Source organism: Penicillium digitatum, chromosome 1 (assembly GCF_016767815.1).
Source record: "Penicillium digitatum chromosome 1, complete sequence".
NCBI classification, from domain to species: Eukaryota; Fungi; Ascomycota; class Eurotiomycetes; order Eurotiales; family Aspergillaceae; genus Penicillium; species Penicillium digitatum.
The window spans coordinates 3056383-3073300 of NC_089384.1; the positions used below are offsets into that span (position 1 = coordinate 3056383).

General features: G+C 49.9%; 6 protein-coding genes and 1 non-coding gene across 7 annotated transcripts; 4 read left to right on the forward strand and 3 right to left on the reverse strand.

The window, feature by feature from the left end:
* Positions 1-2751: 2751 nt before the first annotated feature.
* On the forward strand, positions 2752-4039 carry Pdw03_3396 (Methyltransferase type 12; the record flags this gene model as incomplete). The annotated part of the gene is made up of 3 exons (XM_066100480.1): positions 2752-2790; positions 2996-3709; positions 3761-4039. The coding sequence occupies 3 exons, from the start codon at positions 2752-2754 to the stop codon at positions 4037-4039; spliced, it is 1032 nt and encodes a 343-aa protein (XP_065955880.1).
* A 468-nt stretch (positions 4040-4507) lies between these two features.
* Pdw03_3397 (Oleate activated transcription factor 3) lies at positions 4508-6063 on the reverse strand (the record flags this gene model as incomplete). The annotated part of the gene is made up of 3 exons (XM_014676749.1): positions 4508-5238; positions 5296-5899; positions 5992-6063. The coding sequence occupies 3 exons, from the start codon at positions 6061-6063 to the stop codon at positions 4508-4510; spliced, it is 1407 nt and encodes a 468-aa protein (XP_014532235.1).
* Positions 6064-8606: 2543 nt separating this feature from the next.
* On the reverse strand, positions 8607-9557 carry Pdw03_3398 (Phytanoyl-CoA dioxygenase family protein; the record flags this gene model as incomplete). Its single annotated transcript, XM_066100481.1, has 3 exons — positions 8607-9300; positions 9356-9426; positions 9483-9557. The coding sequence occupies 3 exons, from the start codon at positions 9555-9557 to the stop codon at positions 8607-8609; spliced, it is 840 nt and encodes a 279-aa protein (XP_065955881.1).
* A 499-nt stretch (positions 9558-10056) lies between these two features.
* On the forward strand, positions 10057-12590 carry Pdw03_3399 (Heterokaryon incompatibility Het-C; the record flags this gene model as incomplete). Its single annotated transcript, XM_066100482.1, has 3 exons — positions 10057-10280; positions 10333-10491; positions 10547-12590. 3 exons carry the CDS (start codon positions 10057-10059, stop codon positions 12588-12590), a joined length of 2427 nt encoding a protein of 808 aa, XP_065955882.1.
* Positions 12591-13461: 871 nt separating this feature from the next.
* Pdw03_3400 (Multicopper oxidase, copper-binding site) lies at positions 13462-13839 on the forward strand (the record flags this gene model as incomplete). The annotated part of the gene is made up of 2 exons (XM_014676744.2): positions 13462-13547; positions 13596-13839. The coding sequence occupies 2 exons, from the start codon at positions 13462-13464 to the stop codon at positions 13837-13839; spliced, it is 330 nt and encodes a 109-aa protein (XP_014532230.2).
* A 720-nt stretch (positions 13840-14559) lies between these two features.
* On the forward strand, positions 14560-14632 carry Pdw03_tRNA6. The gene has a single exon. It is a non-coding gene; the product is annotated as a tRNA-Lys (tRNA).
* A 735-nt stretch (positions 14633-15367) lies between these two features.
* On the reverse strand, positions 15368-16788 carry Pdw03_3401 (Zinc finger, RING-type; the record flags this gene model as incomplete). Its single annotated transcript, XM_014676741.2, has 2 exons — positions 15368-16195; positions 16258-16788. The coding sequence occupies 2 exons, from the start codon at positions 16786-16788 to the stop codon at positions 15368-15370; spliced, it is 1359 nt and encodes a 452-aa protein (XP_014532227.2).
* Between the last annotated feature and the right edge of the window lie 130 nt (positions 16789-16918).

Genomic DNA, 16918 nt, shown 5'->3' on the forward strand with positions numbered 1-16918 from the left:
CACGAATGCCGGTTTTTTGTCTGCGCCCCTGCCCCTCCCAAGCCCAAAAGCAACTTTGGGCTAGAGGTCTAGCCATTTGAACTCTTCAGGCTCTGACAAGAGCTATTGACAGATAATTAGAGGGGATTTTATCATTATTTTAATATATGTAGACACGTATAGTGACTTTTCCAAGGTTTACTGCCTTGATTCACAACACTGGAAAGAGAAATTAACTTGGTACCTATAGACCTATAGAAAGGCGACGCAAAGAGTTAGGACACCCTTTACTCCGCAGACACTCCCCATTCCAGTCACAACCACCCAGGGCTTATGGATCCCGTGTGGGGGTGTACCAGACGGCCAGGAACAAGTCCAGGGATGATTCTTGCTTGTGGGTTTGCCTCTTTTTCGGTTTCTTCTGGCAACTGTTTCCTTTTCTTTACGGATCTATTCCCTGCTGAGTTGGGCTCTAACTTATCTAGCTTGGGCATACCTACAGTATCTGTCTCTTGGCTTCCCTTTTTGTGTCAAGGCTCACATTTAACTACTTTGTAGTCATTTGGTAGAACTGAGCACGCCATTCCCGTCAGGGCTCCAGCCCTGAAGATGATGCTGGGTTAGTCAATCAGCCTCGATAGGACTGGGCAGGTAACTACAACGCACCACCCCTCCAGTGTTGTACAATTTCCAGCACTTTTGATCTCCCCAGAATGAGAGGGTATTTGTCTGTATCGTATCTTGGTGTGGCAACTGATCCTATCCATTCCCTGCTAGCGAGGATGCATTTCTTCATCAATATAACAAAAGTTATATGAGATGATCAAGACAGGCATTCTAGACTGGATGACTGAGGGGTGAACTCACAAGAAAACGCGACACGACTCACCGCGAAAATGAATCAAATTACAGTGGGTTTATCAATTATCAATCGCGCTCTTGACTTTCAAGGATGTTATATTTACTAAATCAAGTTAGCCGTCAAGGTTTGAGAAGCTCTCTGGTTGTTCCGCCCGGAGCGTCTCCCCCAATCTATTGCCATAGCTCCGACACGTTGAATTTTTGCATTGACGCAAAGACCTTGCTTGTAGTGGGAATCTTGACGATGTTCAAGAAATTAACAGCTGTTCAAAAAAATATGGACATGGAAAAGACAAGCTTGGCGGTGTGGTCCGAGAGGATCGACCCGTTCGCCTCAAGCCGATTTGTTCCATAGATCTCACGCAGAGTCACCTGGGAACGTCCCTGCGCCTTTCTCCGGGAGAAGCATCTGAGTTCCCACGTCGCTCCTTTCGGCAGCCTTCCCTAGCAATCGCAGCTATGAGGACCTGCAAGTAAGAGAAGCGCACAAAGGTAAAAAAAAAAAAATACCACAACAGGCCTTGGCGAGGATCCCAGTCTTTTGAAGGACTATACATAGAGCCAAGGATCTAGAGAGTTGTGGTCGCCTGCACATCGCGTAGTTGTGAGGGATCGGCGTAAATAAATGCACTCATACCCACACTGACTAGGTGACTAGTTAGCTGAGCCAGTCGTATAGAGTCCACTGAATTGAGTGCCTCCTAAGGACCGCAGGATCATTATGGGACTTGAGCATCTTCATTCCCTATTCTGTGCCAAGCGTGGAGGGTTTCAGCATCACTGTCGCTTTCCATGTTGAAAGCTGATTGGGCCCAATCAAGCCCTGGTGACCGCAACAGCTCACAACTTGGGGCCTTTGGGGGTCCAAGGTACTCAAACCGACTTTACCCGCACATCACTAACTTGCTGTCCAGAACGATAGCTGATCGCGTATCCACAATATAGGCAGTGGCAGGTCCATGTTTCGGAATACCCGCCCGTAGAGGGGGCTCTGCGGGGCTATCCATGGCATGGCGGAAAGAATCGGAGACCTGTGATTTAAGGATTCCGAGCGACAAAAAAGACCAGTGATCAGAATTGAGGTGATCGACAGACCAGAATATGACCCACCTCCCCTTTATTCAGATCTTCCAGATCACTTGGTGTTTGGGGAGGTAACCATTCTAGAAAAAAGACGTGATCTCTATGTTGTACTCACTATGAGCTCCTGTGGATAACCAGCGGTCAGTCTCTCCACACACGGGGCAGAACCTCTGTGGAGACGTAGATAAGCGGATCATCATGACATCAACGCATCTGAAAATGTGAAGTCTCACGCAGGGTCTTCCTTTTGAATAGTCAAGTGATATCTAGATTGCTAATATCCAGGAAAAATTTCCCCTCTTACAGAACCCTGTCCAACGGCTGTCGAGTTACCGAATTCCACACTTCTCCCTTGAACCGTTTCCATCCGCTCATTTCAAATCATCCAACATCCGGATCCTTATCAAGGTATCCTGTGGTATAGCCCTGATCAGCGGTACTCCAGTCAACCAGGAGTGAACTCCCGGGGACTAAATGAGAAATGCGCTAATCAACGATTTAAATCCCGCCACCGACCGATTTGGAATGGGCAACTTCCCCGTCCCAGGCTGTCGGATTTCCCACTGCGGGGTTAGCAAAAGCAAAGGTACGGAACCGGCCAGGTGGAAGAAAAAAAAAAATTAAGTGGCTACGCTAGGGCTCGGTATCCTCTCTCTCGGGTTTTCTTAGTTTCCTTGGGTCTCTTGGATTTGTTGGGCTTTGATAGCTTTTGATTTCATTTCCCCCTCTTCGACTTTCGTCACGGGGAGAAATTGCCCCCTCTCTCTCTCTCTCTCTCTCTTTTTCTACCCCTTTCTCTTCTTCCACTCTCTCTACCCCTGTCTCGCCATGTCACAACCCAATCTCAATGAACGCATTCAAGTTGACGTAAGTAGGTCATTCCATCTCATCTCTTCTTGGGTTCCCTTCCTACCCCATACCCCCTGTATCTTGCCAGCACCTTCCCCCCCCCCCCCCCCCTCCAGGAAAAAAAAAACCAGGGCACCCACTGATCTCCCAACTCCACTTGCTACTCTTCCCAAATTAATCATTGAAAATCTCCAAATCCCCAACACCAACTAACAATCCCCAGACAAGCGATGACGACTCTCTCTTTGAAATCCAAACCGTGTCAGGCTCAAACTTTTCCTTTGCCTCATCCGTCCGCGACTATTACTACGAAAACGGCCGACGCTACCATGCCTACCGTCATGGCCAATACCCCTTCCCGAACGACCAAGAAGAACAAGACCGCTTAGCACTTACGCACCACCTCTTCAAACTACTCACGGGCGGGGATCTACACCGCGCACCAATACGTCACTCCAATCCGCGGCATATTTTAGACATCGGTACCGGCTCTGGCGAATGGGCCCTGGAAATGGCCGAAAACTACCCGCAAGCGGATATCATGGGCACCGATCTCAGCCCTATCCAGCCGAACTGGGCACCGCCCAATTGCCGCTTCTTCATTGATGATGCCGAGAGTGATTGGACTTTCTCGCCCGGTGAGACATTCGACTATATCCATGCGAGGACTTTGGCCGGTGGAATTGGGGATTGGCCGAGGCTGCTGAAGCAGGCTTATCAGCATCTTAAACCGGGTGGCTGGTTTGAAGCGCAGGAGTTTGAGAGCTGTCTGTGCTCTGACGATGGGACTCACGAACGCGCTACGTCTGTTAATAACTGGGCGGAATTGTTGACTCAGTCTAGTAAGAAGTTTGGGAAGCCAATGGATGTTGCAGCGAAGATTGCGCAGTGGATGGTTGGGCAGGGGTTTGCAAATGTCACCGATGATGTTTATAAGGCATAGTCACTATTTTTCCGGCTGTGGTTTCCCTTGCTGACTTACGTTCAGAGTCCGGTTGGTGGCTGGCCCAAGAACCGCCGCTACAAAGAGATCGGTCGCATCGCCAAGGTGTCTACCATGGAAATTATCGAGCCCTACTCGCTGGCTCTCTTCACCCGTGTCCTGGGGCTTTCGTATCAGGATGCACAGGAGCACATGGAGAGGGCGCGGGCGGAGCTGATGAGCAATTCGCATCATCTCTATGTGCGTTTTCACTTTGTCTACGGCCAGCGGCCTTTCGACGATGATTACACTGGGTCCGAGGCATCTTCAGACGTGGGACTGTGATAACGATGATTATGAGATCATGAAACCCCACGACCTAAAAGATAAAGCTGAGATTGAGAACAATTTTGTCCCTCTTGAACTTCTCCAATCTCCGTCGACATGAAACACAGCTGGACCACTATAATTCTGCGCATTAATAAAGGCTGATCTGTGCTAGTTTGTTTGCTCCATTTCTGTTCACATTCATGTGGGCGATAAGACGATATCGTGACGCATGACAGGATGGGAATCTGATATGTGGTGCACCGCAGTGATTCTGCCTCAGACGATCTTACAATGACTTTACTTGCCTGGTATCGACCAGCGGCTCCGGGCTATGCGGTGGACATATCCACCAAGGGGGACTTCCAGAGATCCAGCTCTGGCCCTGTCCCACACCTTTCGATTCCAACGAATTCGGCTGATGCACACAACAGCAGACCTAGATCCATTTCCGGTGCCCGGGTTAAGTGTGCCTTTACGCCGTTGTCACCGCCCAGTCCCGATCCCGAGAACTTGACAGACTCCTGAAACAGCTTCCTCGGGTGAAGGACTTGTTCGCAAGACCTGAATCACCTGAGGTAAAAATAGCTCGTCACAGCTGGCAATTGTTTCCAGCAATATCTCCAGTAGTTGTTGTTTCCCCTCGCCTTTCCAGGAGCTGGGCAATGAGTTCATGATGGTTGTTGAGGAAGGTCGGTCCTGGGAACTGGGGCTGGCATTGCTGGAAGTATCGCCTGCCATAGGGGTTGGAGTCGGTAGGGAGAAGGGTGCATCTGCATAGACGTTGAATTTTGTGATGGTGGTGGCGGTGTTGACAGTTGAATAATGAGACGGGATTTGGTATATCTGCATGTACGGAAATTGGTTCGGACTTGTATTTGGATTCCCACATGCATCCTGCTCCCATTGATGATCTGCATGAGGTCTATAATCTTGATTGAAGATTGAAGACTCCTCCCTATAAGGTGTTGCCGTTGGTATGGGCGCGGGATAACCAGTGTGTTGTAAGTGCGTCAGTGCTTTGCCTTCGTCAAGCATATAAACATCGCTATTAGCTCCGTATACCGGCGGGTGGTGCATCCCTAACATTGCATCCTGTGCGTGTAAGCCATGCACTGGGAGACTTTGCATCGGTACTGGGATTGTTCCGGGCGTGTCCGGAGCAAAGGTCGTGCATCCTGTATAATATCCTGGCATCGTCGCATCTCCTAGAGTATCTACCCAAGGTTAACACAAGAGCCAAAAAAAGCAAGTGGAAGGAAAGCAAGACATACTTCCAAAAGCATACGATTCACTTGTAGTCGATCCGTCTAGTTCCGCAACCTGCGTCGCATACCCCGTTGCGATGGGATAAGCCGAAGCCGAAGCCGACCACGACGAAGTAGACATTGACCCAGTCCCACTCTCACTCCCCGTGCTGTCAGGACTCGTAACAGTCACAGAGTTTGTCATGGTCGTGATCGATGAGGATGGCGACGACCCGCTCCCGCTGCCTTCAACAGTATCTGGAGTACCTCTAGCTGAGGCAGAACCAGCGCCAGCGCCGGTCGCATACCCAGAGTTATTGCTATAGCCATGGCTGTCGTAATTGCAGCCCGTGTGCGCAGGCGCATATTGTGTCCAACTCTGACCGTTCTCCGGGAAAGGCCCGGCCGCTTGGTCCGGGTGCGAGCGCTGACGCTGACTCTGGCTCTGACTATGACCGGGCTCTCGTGAGGCTTGGTTTAGGCGTCCCCGCAGCTGTGCGACTTCGCGGCGGAGTTGGTTGATAATCTCGGATTGGCTAATGTGGGCGCGATCTTCGGCCGAAGTTAGGTAAGTGCATTCTGCTTCGAGGCCGCGGATAATGCAGGCGTGGCATGGAATAGAGCGGTCGCACTACGATGGAGGGTTGATTAGTGGCTTGCAGGTTAATTAAAAGGTGCGAGTCGAGATAGCAAGAGTGTCAAGAGATAGAGCTATCCGGGTACCTTCACTTTGCGCTCGCGACATCTGAGGCACGACTGCTGCGGGCGTGTCTTTGTCTTGGATTCCGAGGGCATTGCAAGAATTCCACTCTACCCGTGGTATTACTGTAGGTGCAATGATGTATAAATGACCAATTCCCCAGAGGAAAATCAGAGAAATCGAAGAAACCGTTGAAGTTCAGGGCGCGCGGGGGGGAGGGGTTCCACTCAAAAAAAGTCCGGATTTTTGCATCCTATCCCATGCATACTCAGCTGTGCCACAACTTAACTTCCAGAGGAAAATGTGATGGATCTTATTTCAGATCCAGTTTTTTTTTTATATCTCTCTTTGGCTCTGCGCCGAAGCTCTGTCGCACTCTGGTTGGATACATTCTGGTATTGTCTTCTCATGAAGATCGGCGGGTCTTGCAGATCTTGGAAGTGTTCCCTTCGAGCAACTCTTGTGTTGTCTGCAGATATATGCTGCCGAGGGTACCGTTGCAATGATTAGCATGTCCACCGCGATTACAGCAGATCCAAGTGCGTTGTAGATGCGACGTCGGTGCGGGGAATCCTTGAAAGTGAGCCAGTGAAGGAAGTGAAGTTACGCGAAGGGGTGCAGCATAGCATAAATGGCCAGGTGTGATGTGCAACTTACGCCTCAGCCGATCATAAGCCTGCGCCATCAAAGCACATGACATTATATCTCACCTTGCCTATCATCCCCTATTGCAAAGACACCACGAAGTCACTCTCGCCCGTAAGCCGGGCTGCCCGGGGCATGGTCAGCCTGGCGATATTCTCACTGCTAAAATTACAAGCCTCCACTGAGAATTCAAGCTGGGCCCAGCGCCCCAAATGGGTTTCAACAGTTGGGCGTGCTTTGAGTGCAATTCAGACAAGACGCCCTTTACCGAAACAGCGCAAGCAATGCTTAAGCGCGGTCTTTTTGACATAGGCTATGGCCGCCTCGCATTGGATTACTGTTGGATGCTCCACGACCGTACCGATGATGACCCCTAGAGTAGAATATCGCCAAGTTCTCGCATGGCGTCCCCTGGCTCGCCGACTACGTGAAATGCAAAGTCTTTCACCTCGGCAGTTATCAAGGTCTCAGGAATTGGATTTGCGGCGGCTATATAGGCTCTCATGGACACGAGATGCAGAGTGCCGAATTGTTTGATAGCTGGGGCATCAACTACCTTAAGCCCGATAGATGCACTGTCTATGCCGAGAAAGGCCGCTCACGGCGTGGCACGATGTGCTGGGTTCCGTGCCTAATCTGCTTGTATTATTCTATTCCGCCCATACACGGTTTCAAAGGGGATACGACAGGTTAGGGAATCGTCATGGACTGGATCCCACTCGGCTGCTGTGCTTGTATACTCCAAAGATGGCAGTGCCTGGCATAGCGTACTGTACAACTACGACATTTACGCGCGTCTATTGTACTACCAACAACCAGACTACTACAACGATCCGGAATCACTAATTTCAGACTACCCGATCCTTTCTCAGAACGAGAAGAATCTCAGTTCGTGCTCGTGGCTTCCATTGGCACGCCACTGGTTTTCAGCTTTATTATTCGCTCCCCCTCGGACGAGAAAATCACATTCCCCAACAACAAGGCCCTCGTCGCCATGAACTAGGGCCCTTTGGAGCAGCAATCTCCTCTCGTTAGTCGCAACGGCACCTTCGCCGTCTTGTTCTGGTCCATGGATAATCTAGACAGACTTCTGACCATGCTGAATGGCGGAGCCAATGCGGCCACGACGACCGTTTCCCTCGCGCCTTGGTCTGTCATCGTGACCTGGCTGCAAGTATGGTGCACACGATATCGTCGCTGACGAGGTTTCAACTATCGACTCTACTATCGAGATCCAGCTCGATTCTCATGTTGCCAAGGTCTACCATAATTCGCAGCCTGAAAGCTGCACTAAGACTAACTCTATCGGGACAGTTTTTGATACTCCGTCTGATTTTTGTGTGACTGAATGTAGTGTCTCTGGCTCCCAGGTCGAACATGTGGTGGCAACAGGCGATGGTGCTAAGCTGACTTTGAGTCCTCTGTCGGATATGTTAGTCTTGCTGCCAAGTGTGGGCTTTAGCATGCTAAATGCCATGGTGGAGCTGATACTACCTGGAATCATTACACTTTAGGTCACTCGAGCAATCCGGCAGGGAGTCGCTTAACTCAAAGTAAGGACAAAGCTATCATTGAGGAATGTGTGAAGTTTAGGGCAGATCTTTGGATGGCCGAGTGGAGTCCGTCTGGCAAACAAAGAGTTGAGCTAGACTAGATATGGGTTAGCGTGTAACTCAACACCTGAGCTTAAATACACGTGACCAACTGTGGGTCTGTACTTTTGTATACAATATAGAGGTGCAGGTGCGACCCTGCCTGAGGAGAACATCTTTGTCAAAGATCTAAAAGACAAGAAGCAAATTCGTCCTTAATATGAAGAGACTTAAACAATAGACTGGAAGAAACAGACACCTGAGCCTTCATCTAGCAGTGATAGAAAGCCCGCAGTGGCAAAGCTTCTTCAGTTGTACATTCTGCCCTACAAATAAGATGAGCATAGCCAGCAGTAGAAACATGCAAACAGCCTAAATTTCCCAAAAAGACTTTAAAAAGCCTACCCTTGTAAAGAAAATCCAACCCCCTCACCAGTCCCCATCTCAACAAGATTAGCCCTCATTCTTTCCGCCCTCTCCCCAAGCCCAAAAGCAGCATCTTCACGATTAACCCAAGCCCCAACTCCATGCTGTAACACAGCAGTAGATCTAACCCTCTTCTTCTGTTCCTCAGCATCATCCCCCCCACCTCCACAAGCCTTCAACCCCAGACTTCCATGCAACGTCAACCGCGTCTCAGTCCCACCCTCACTCTTCCCCCGGTAAACCCCGCGATGCAAGATGTTACTATTATAAAATACAGCATCTCCAGGCTCTAACTGAACAACCAACTGATCTGGCAACTCAGCCGCATAAGGATCAGCCTCACGCTCGACCTGCGTTCGCGCGCGCGCATGCGTCCCCGGCATAACAATCAACGACGCATCAGGACACAGCGCTAAGTTATACTGACAATGTGACTGACGGCCTTCAGGCGCCTTCGCTGCAAGCTGAGCGAGTTCTTCCTCGGCAGTTGCGTGCTCGGAGATATCGTCTCGGTGCCAGCGGAGTTCGAAGTCTTTGGTTTCGGGCGCCACGAGCAGATTAAATAATTCCATGACGAGAGGCTCAGTCTCGCCGCCGGTGGTATTTGCAATGCCCATTAGCTCTTCCGCTACGGAGAGGATTGTGGGAGAGAAGTAGCATCGTGCGAAACTGTCCCGTCCTGGCATCTCGGGGTGCAGGAGGTGCTGCACGCCCCAGATGCCACCCTCCGAGGCGGGCGGTGCGATTGTCGGCCAGGGTGGGAATTGTTTTGGGACAGTGCGAAAGTGTGGCCAGCTGCCGTTGCGAGTTAGAGTTGTTGCTTTTGTAGCGATTTCGCGGTATTGCGATACCTCGGTGGGGGTTAGGAGGTTGCGGACTACTACGAAGCCATCGCGTTTGAGGGCGTCTAGATTTGGGGTGGACATTTAACTAGAGGAATAGTTGAAAGAGAGATCTTGAGTACCTGGAGATCTGGGAAATATCTGAGGATTAAGGTTGAAATTTATGTCTGCGGGGTTGAAACAGCCTAAAACCCCCCAGAAACAACGCAACAGTGTCTCATACGATGCTGCCGATCTCTATGTTGTAGATGTGACCGGTCTTCGATATCTATGGCTATATCCATCATGCTATCGTAATTAGTAGTTATGATTTTGATTTCAAACAACGAATTCAAAGGTCTTGACAAATTCAATGCAATCCTTAGTTTCAACCCATGGACGTCATGGGGATCACCGAATGCCAAGAATAGCCAAGAGCCAGAGGGCTAAGTCCTCTGCCACAGTTTGAGATTGCACTTCATCTTTTTTTCCCTTTTGAAACTCTTTTTACTTGCACTTGCTTCTTTTGGCTTCTGGTCGTTTGGCATTTTCCATATCATCCTCTCACATTGCGAGGAAAATACCACGCAGATATCACCCCGCCATGCCCCTCCACGCGGGCTCCGCCCTGCTAGTACTGCTCTTGATACTCCCACAAGTTCAAGCCTTTGGAGCTGGAAATATCGCCTCTATCTCCGCTGTCGAAGGCAAGAACTGGCGCCATGGTGATATCGAAGATGTCCTCAAGACGCTGGCTTTTATCTCTGGCCACAAATGGACCTCCACCATGATCCAGCGCGTTTATTTTGGTAACTGGTTGCGTGATTAGTGAGTTATCCGAAAAACAAACGATGGAATAGTATTCTGACAACTTCTGTAGTTCGCAGGCAATGGACGTTGGAACTCTTAAAAATTTGCAGGCTGATACGATCCGTGTTTTGGTGTGGGTCCTCTCGTTCATGAGCTTCGGCTACGCTACGGGTGAATTTGAGGTAACTTCGGATCGATTGGGTGTCTACCGTCCCGAGGAACATATCGAGTAAGTTCGGCTTTAGCTTTATTCTTGATGGTGCTAAATGCTTTCCTTTTCGCAGTAACCCCAAGGATTATGCCGACAACGCAGATGCACGCCAATACGACAAGCGGTTGCGCCCACCTGTACGTGCTGTTGAGCTTGAAATCGACCCCAACACCGGCATGAAGAACTATATTGCCAATGAGCGAGGCGATTGGGCCACCAGCACCGGCTTTGTCAAGTTCAGTCTCAGTCGCAGTATCCACTATGGACGGACCTACACCAATGGTGGACAAAGGAAGGGCAACGAAGAGGACCTGTGTGAAGCACTCCGATGTCTAGGCCAGGGACTACACACGCTGGAGGATTTTGCCGCACATACCAACTATGTTGAGCTGGTATTGCGCGAGATGGGGTTGAAGAACGTATTCCCGCACACAGGCACTGCCACCCAGATCAACCTTCAAGGACATTGCGTTTTCCCGTTGGTGACGGGAACCTTTGGGATGGTCGATTTCTTCCATTCCGTGATGGGAGAGGCAAATGATCATGTCACTCAAACCGAGGTCAACGAGATGGATATTGCGCTCGGTAATGCCGAATCAAATGCGCAGTCGAACAATTCTCTTGACGCCTTGACTGGGCTCTTGGGCAAGATCCCCGGTACCAAGGAGCTTGTCAACGAGGCCGAGGGTCTCAGGAGGTCGGCGGCGGCACAAGAAATGGACAACCGGAGCCGTAGTGCTGCGACCGGTTATGCGCAGTCTTCTTCCGACAGCCACGAGCGGTCCCGTGCCGGGCCAACTCAGTCGTCAGGCAGTGGCTCGAAGCCTAGCTCTGGACTCAACGGAATGCCTGATCTCAACCCCCAGGCGACAGTAGCCAAGATTTATCCTATCCTGGCATTCCGGGATAAAGTAATGCGAAGCTTGAACTCGATCATTGAAAGGGTCCCAGGCTTGGAGTCACTTGTCGAGAAGATCTCTGAGACTTTGACCGTTGTCGTCATGTCGCTCCTGTCGCCTTTCATTCGACCTCTGATCAAAGCCGCTTCCACGTCCATGCAAAATGGATCAGCAGATGTTATTGATGCCTCTGGCAAGCACCAGTACGAACCATGGACCGATCCGCACTGCACAGACCCCACCCACTCGTTGCTATCCAAGGATCACTTTGCCAACATCCTAAATGAGCCCGCTGGACGGGTTGCCTCTGCAATCGTGGAGTATATCGCACCTCGTGTTCTTTACGCTTGGCAACATACCGATGTCTCCGTGGACGAGGTCCTCAATGACTGCATGCAAGTGTTCCACCACCCAGTGTTGCGCAACATGCGCAATGATGCTCATCGTACAATGTTCGAGGCCGTTGAAAAATGGGCCCACGCCCGCCCAGACCGCGGCGCTTCCCTTGACTCTATCCTCAGTTCCGAGGGCGTGAGATCCGGTCGTAACACTGGTGGAGTGAGTCACACTCACAGCGGTGGTCATGGTGGATTTGCGGCCTTGGGTGGTGCCTCCCACGGCCAAAGCCAGAGTCACAACCAAAGCCACAGCCACGGACACAGTAGCAATGGCGGAGGTTTATTTGGTGGATTGTCATCATTTCTCCCTCAACAGAACCAGAACCAGAACCACCAGCAACACTCAAACAGCAGCTCCTCTGGCTTGCCCTGGGACAAGCTCTCCAGCATCCCCGGCTTGTCAAACCTGAGCAAACTCGAAAGCAAAATCTCCAACTTCCTTCCTGGCGGCTTGTCACGCGATTTCAACGACCGAGGAACCCAACAAAGCCAGCCCAGCTCATACCCAAGTCATGAGGCAGGGGGTAGGTACGACGCCTCGTACCCTCCCCCACAACAGCAAGGAGACTACTACCAGCCTCAGTACGTACCTCAACAAAGTCACGGCTACCAGCCAAATCAACATCATGAACAGCATTATGGCAGCTCGCAGAACCCTTCGTCCCATAGACAACAGGATGACCCCTTCGGCCATCCGCAGCCGCATGGTGCTCAGCATGGCCCACCACATGGTTCGCATCCAGGCTGGCATGATGGATCTGGACAGGGCCAGGAATATGGACATGGTCACGGGTATGAACATGGTCATCCGGGCTTTTGAAGATCGGATGAAAAGACGAAAATTAAATGATTTGGCTGAAAATGCAGAGAGCAAGTGAATGTGGGATGGAAGATTGTGTTGTATTTTTTGAAATCGGATGGATTCAGAGAATTGGAAGTTACACTTTCTTTTATAAAAGCGCGTGTGGAATTCGTGACTTTGAATCAACTTGGGTTTTCTTTGGACGTAAATGGGCTGTTGAGATTCCTCATCTCGTAGTCTTAGAAACCAGGCCTTCACTGGGGTGATTGATTTTAATTTGTTGGATTCTTCCCCAGCCAATAGCACGGGTTATCTGTATGCTTTGCCGGGAGTCTGTCATATCATATTGTTCTTCATCGTGGCTTTTCTCATTTCAATGAAATATCTAGGATGGAAGAAGAGAAGAACACATCGGAAAGAGCCCTTGGACGTCAGGTCTCGGAGCCTTTGACAAACATCTGGAGTAGGGGAGGCCTGGGAAACAAACAAGCATTTGCACGGGAGATCGTATGCTTTTACACAACCCGGCTAAGAGAGATCAGGAATCTCTTCGCGATGATCAACAACCCAGGCTTGGTGATAGGAGGCAACCTCGCTGATGGGTCGGGGTGCTTGGGTATTCCCTTCTTCTTGGTTTCTGGATAGGGACATAGTCGTGTAGAAAAGATTCTTACATTCCTCGCAAGGCTTTGTTGGGTATTCTGGGCCTCGTCGAACAAAGAAAAAAGTTCATTCGCAATGAAAATATCATCGAATGTCCTGACACAACTTCAGATGAAGAATCATTTTGATGCCTTTGATTTCTTTCGTGTCTTAGGAAGCCATTTTGTCTCGAGTCTAGTGCCAGACTGCCGGAGGCCATATATATCCTTCCCTCTTTGTGTTTAAAATGGAATTCACCGAAAATATACTTGTCTACACTGCTTCAAAGTCAAAAGTCCACATTCAACCCAATCCCCAGCTGCACTCGGTTGCGTGAGCCTGACAGCCGTATACCATTATGTCAACTGACGAGCTTCACAGGTGGGCACGGGTTGCAGTGCTCCGCGGCAGATCAATTGAAGGTCTTGAAGATCTGCAGATCACTCCTCGGGCATCTGTGCGGAGCCATGTGAGCAGAGAACACAGTACTGCCTGTCCACGGACGATGGTTAGCGAGTGGATCAACGAGAACCACCTCATCTGGACCTTATGCGCCGACCTCGCAGAGTCTGACGCCGACCAGGATTGGACGCGCGGGTTCAACACCCACTACAGCTCCCAGTAAATTCAGATCCAGGAGACTGTGAAGCAGACCCAGGGTATTGAACGGTTCCTGCTGGTCACCCGGTGCTAATAAATCGTATCGAGCTAAAGCAAGCATGGATCGAGAGTCAGTGGAAGGCCTGGTTGAATATCTGATAGAGGCATTAAACTGCATCGCCGCTAATCTCAATTCCGTGAGAGCTTTGGCGTATGCATGAATTTAATTGGGGTTTGGCGTTAAAAGCTTCCAAAGGCATATTAATTAGGAAGAATTACCCTGGATGTTCAGACTTGAAAATGAATGTTTCTTAGCATAAAATATATTAAGTGTAGATATATTTATCTCAGGGGTTCCCAGTTTATCCGACCAGCTTTCCACCAATCCCCGTTGTAAAAGTATACATCTGCTCTCCCCCCTTCTCTTTTGCATAATTCTCCTCACCGTTATCTTCTCTTCGCCTTCCCATGTGGTACTTTCTTCTTTTCTCCTTTCCCCGTTCTCCTCTACGACTGCAGCTCTTTGCCCCTAGGTGACAACTTCCTAGTCACCAAACGACCGAGCCCTAGCTAAGAGACTGGACTTTGAGAATTTAGAAATTATTTCGAGTTCCGCTTTTTACTACAACAAGACTTTCTTTCCAATAGTCTGAACCACGACTTACCTTGATACTGACTCCATTGTAACTGGCACTACCCAACTTGCCATATGTTACATTAGTTTGCTCTTCCTTTCAACAGCCCAGCCGGGCTAGCTCAATCGGTAGAGCGTAAGACTCTTAATCTTAAGGCTGCGGGTTCGACCCCCGCGTTCGGCTATTCCTACAAACCAAACCTGAGATTTCTTTTTTGTCTTTCTTGTTGGATAATTCTTTTGATGAAAGAGGGTTTTCAAAGGGTTTTAAATATACCTTGTTAATAAGGTGCTAATCCCACCTTGATACATACTTCTTCCCAATCTATTAGTTTCCATCATCTTCATAGGTGATGGTGGTTTAGTATAAAGCACTAGCTCTATTATCGTGTCCCTAAGCACTGAGCTACCCAGACAATACGATTTTTTGTACTATACACAAGAATAGTCCGCCGTGCTTGCGGTCGGGTAACGTATTTTTGGTTAGCATGTCAAGATGGCTTTCTTCTATAAATGTTTTATCCCCGTCAGTTACGTAGGTAGACAGCAGTAAAAAGCAGATAGATCTCTTACATCGTGAAATGGACTTTTCTATATACAACATTCGGAAATTGGAGTGGGCAGAGAATGCAAGGCAGAAGTTATAGTCGCACCCATTCAGGAAGATGGGACTGGAATTTCGGGCAGGGGAAAAGGGAGGGGGAGAGGTGAGAGCATCCAGAAAGGAGGTATAATAAACAATACCCCTCCTCCATTGATGTAACTAAAGCCGTTTATCTCTGTCAACTATGACGGCCCTACACCAAGACAACTCAAAGATCAGTCATATCATAAGCTACAAGATACACATGAAGGCCATTATCCTCTTCGTACCAGACGGGGAAAATACAGCACTCCAAATTACACCTAAAATGCACTTTCACAACTTCGTTCCCTCGCGTCCACTATCACTGGGACGTCTAGGCCGAAGAGGCCCCAGGGACTGACCAGCAGCATGGCTCGGCCCAGCCGCTGACGACATCAACTGTGTCCGTGTTCCCTCGTTGTCTGCAGTGCGCACAGATTTCCCGCGCGTCCCCTGGTGAAGGCGAGGGTTCATGAGCCATTGAACCTGCATGCGGACACTGTTGACTGCTGCATTCGTGTGGGCCATGTCTTCCTTGATACGCATGCATTCATTCATGATAGCCATGCTGGCGCGAGCATCTAGGTCTGTGATAGCGTACGAAAGTTGGCTGACCTCTTCCCGTAGAGATTCGTGCAGAGAAAGTAGATAGGTCGTGGCATTAGAAGAAAATACACTCGCAGCAGTGTCTGCAGGATCATCTGAGTGGACGTCAACGCGAGTGGACGGTTGCTGTTCTCGGCCAGATTGGGTAGATTGTCCACCACTATGACCGTTCGCACCCAAGCGTGCGGACTCAACGAGAGTGGACCGAATATTGGCGAGCCCATCCTCAAAGATTTCATTCCGCTGCTGTAGATGTCGCATACTTGATTCTAGGGAATTGAGCCGGGTGTTTTGCATCTCAAAGTACGGGACCATTGCGACTATGGGGCAGCTTTTCTCATGTGCTGCAATGTCTGCCCGTCGTATCTTAACAGGACATGCGTACTTGGATGCCTCGCAAGGAATTGCGACCTCTGGACATGATTCTGTGTGCTCCCGCAGTGCCCCTCTAGTGACAACTGTTCCGCAGTCAACACATGCGACTTCGAGAACTGGACAAAGCTCTTTCTCATGCTCCTAACATGGGCGTTTCTGGTCAGCATCTATCAAACTCCAAGAGACTCAAAAGGGCAACAAACCTCGTATTCATGCTCTAGGACGTCCCCTTCGCAAAAAGAGCACCGTTGCACTCTATGAATGCACTTCCGATCCACCCCAATGTCCTTGCTTCGCGTCATCTGATCGCATGAATTATCCGGGCACGGCAATAGCCGGTATCCACAGTACTTCTCGACATGCGACTGGACATGACCTCGGGGTATAATTTCCTGACATCCCTCCGTAATCAACGGGCATCGCACCCGGATCTCGTCGCACATATTGATCAGCAGGCGGGGCACGCTAGCTGACACTTTCTGGGTGGGATTTCGGCAAGAGGGACATGGGAACTCGCCCGAGTCGGCTGAGCGGAAGCTAGTGATGGCCGAACTGAGGCAACTCCCGCAGAAAACATGGTCGCATTGGAGACGAACGGGATCAACGAAGGGACAGTGGCAGATCGGGCACATCAGGTGCGAGTCGTACTCGGAGACGAGATCAAGGCTGCGGAGATCGATTAGCTCGTTGCGGTCGCGGCATTCCTCCATAGCCAGAAAGTCTTGTAGATTCATTTTGCGCTGACTTGGGGCCTGTCAAGAGGCCCCCAAAATAATATGCAAGGTACCAATGGACTTTTTATTCTCTGTGTTGTTGCTTTCTTGGAATGCGGAATCGGTGCGCGGGTTCCGGCAGCTTGGCGCT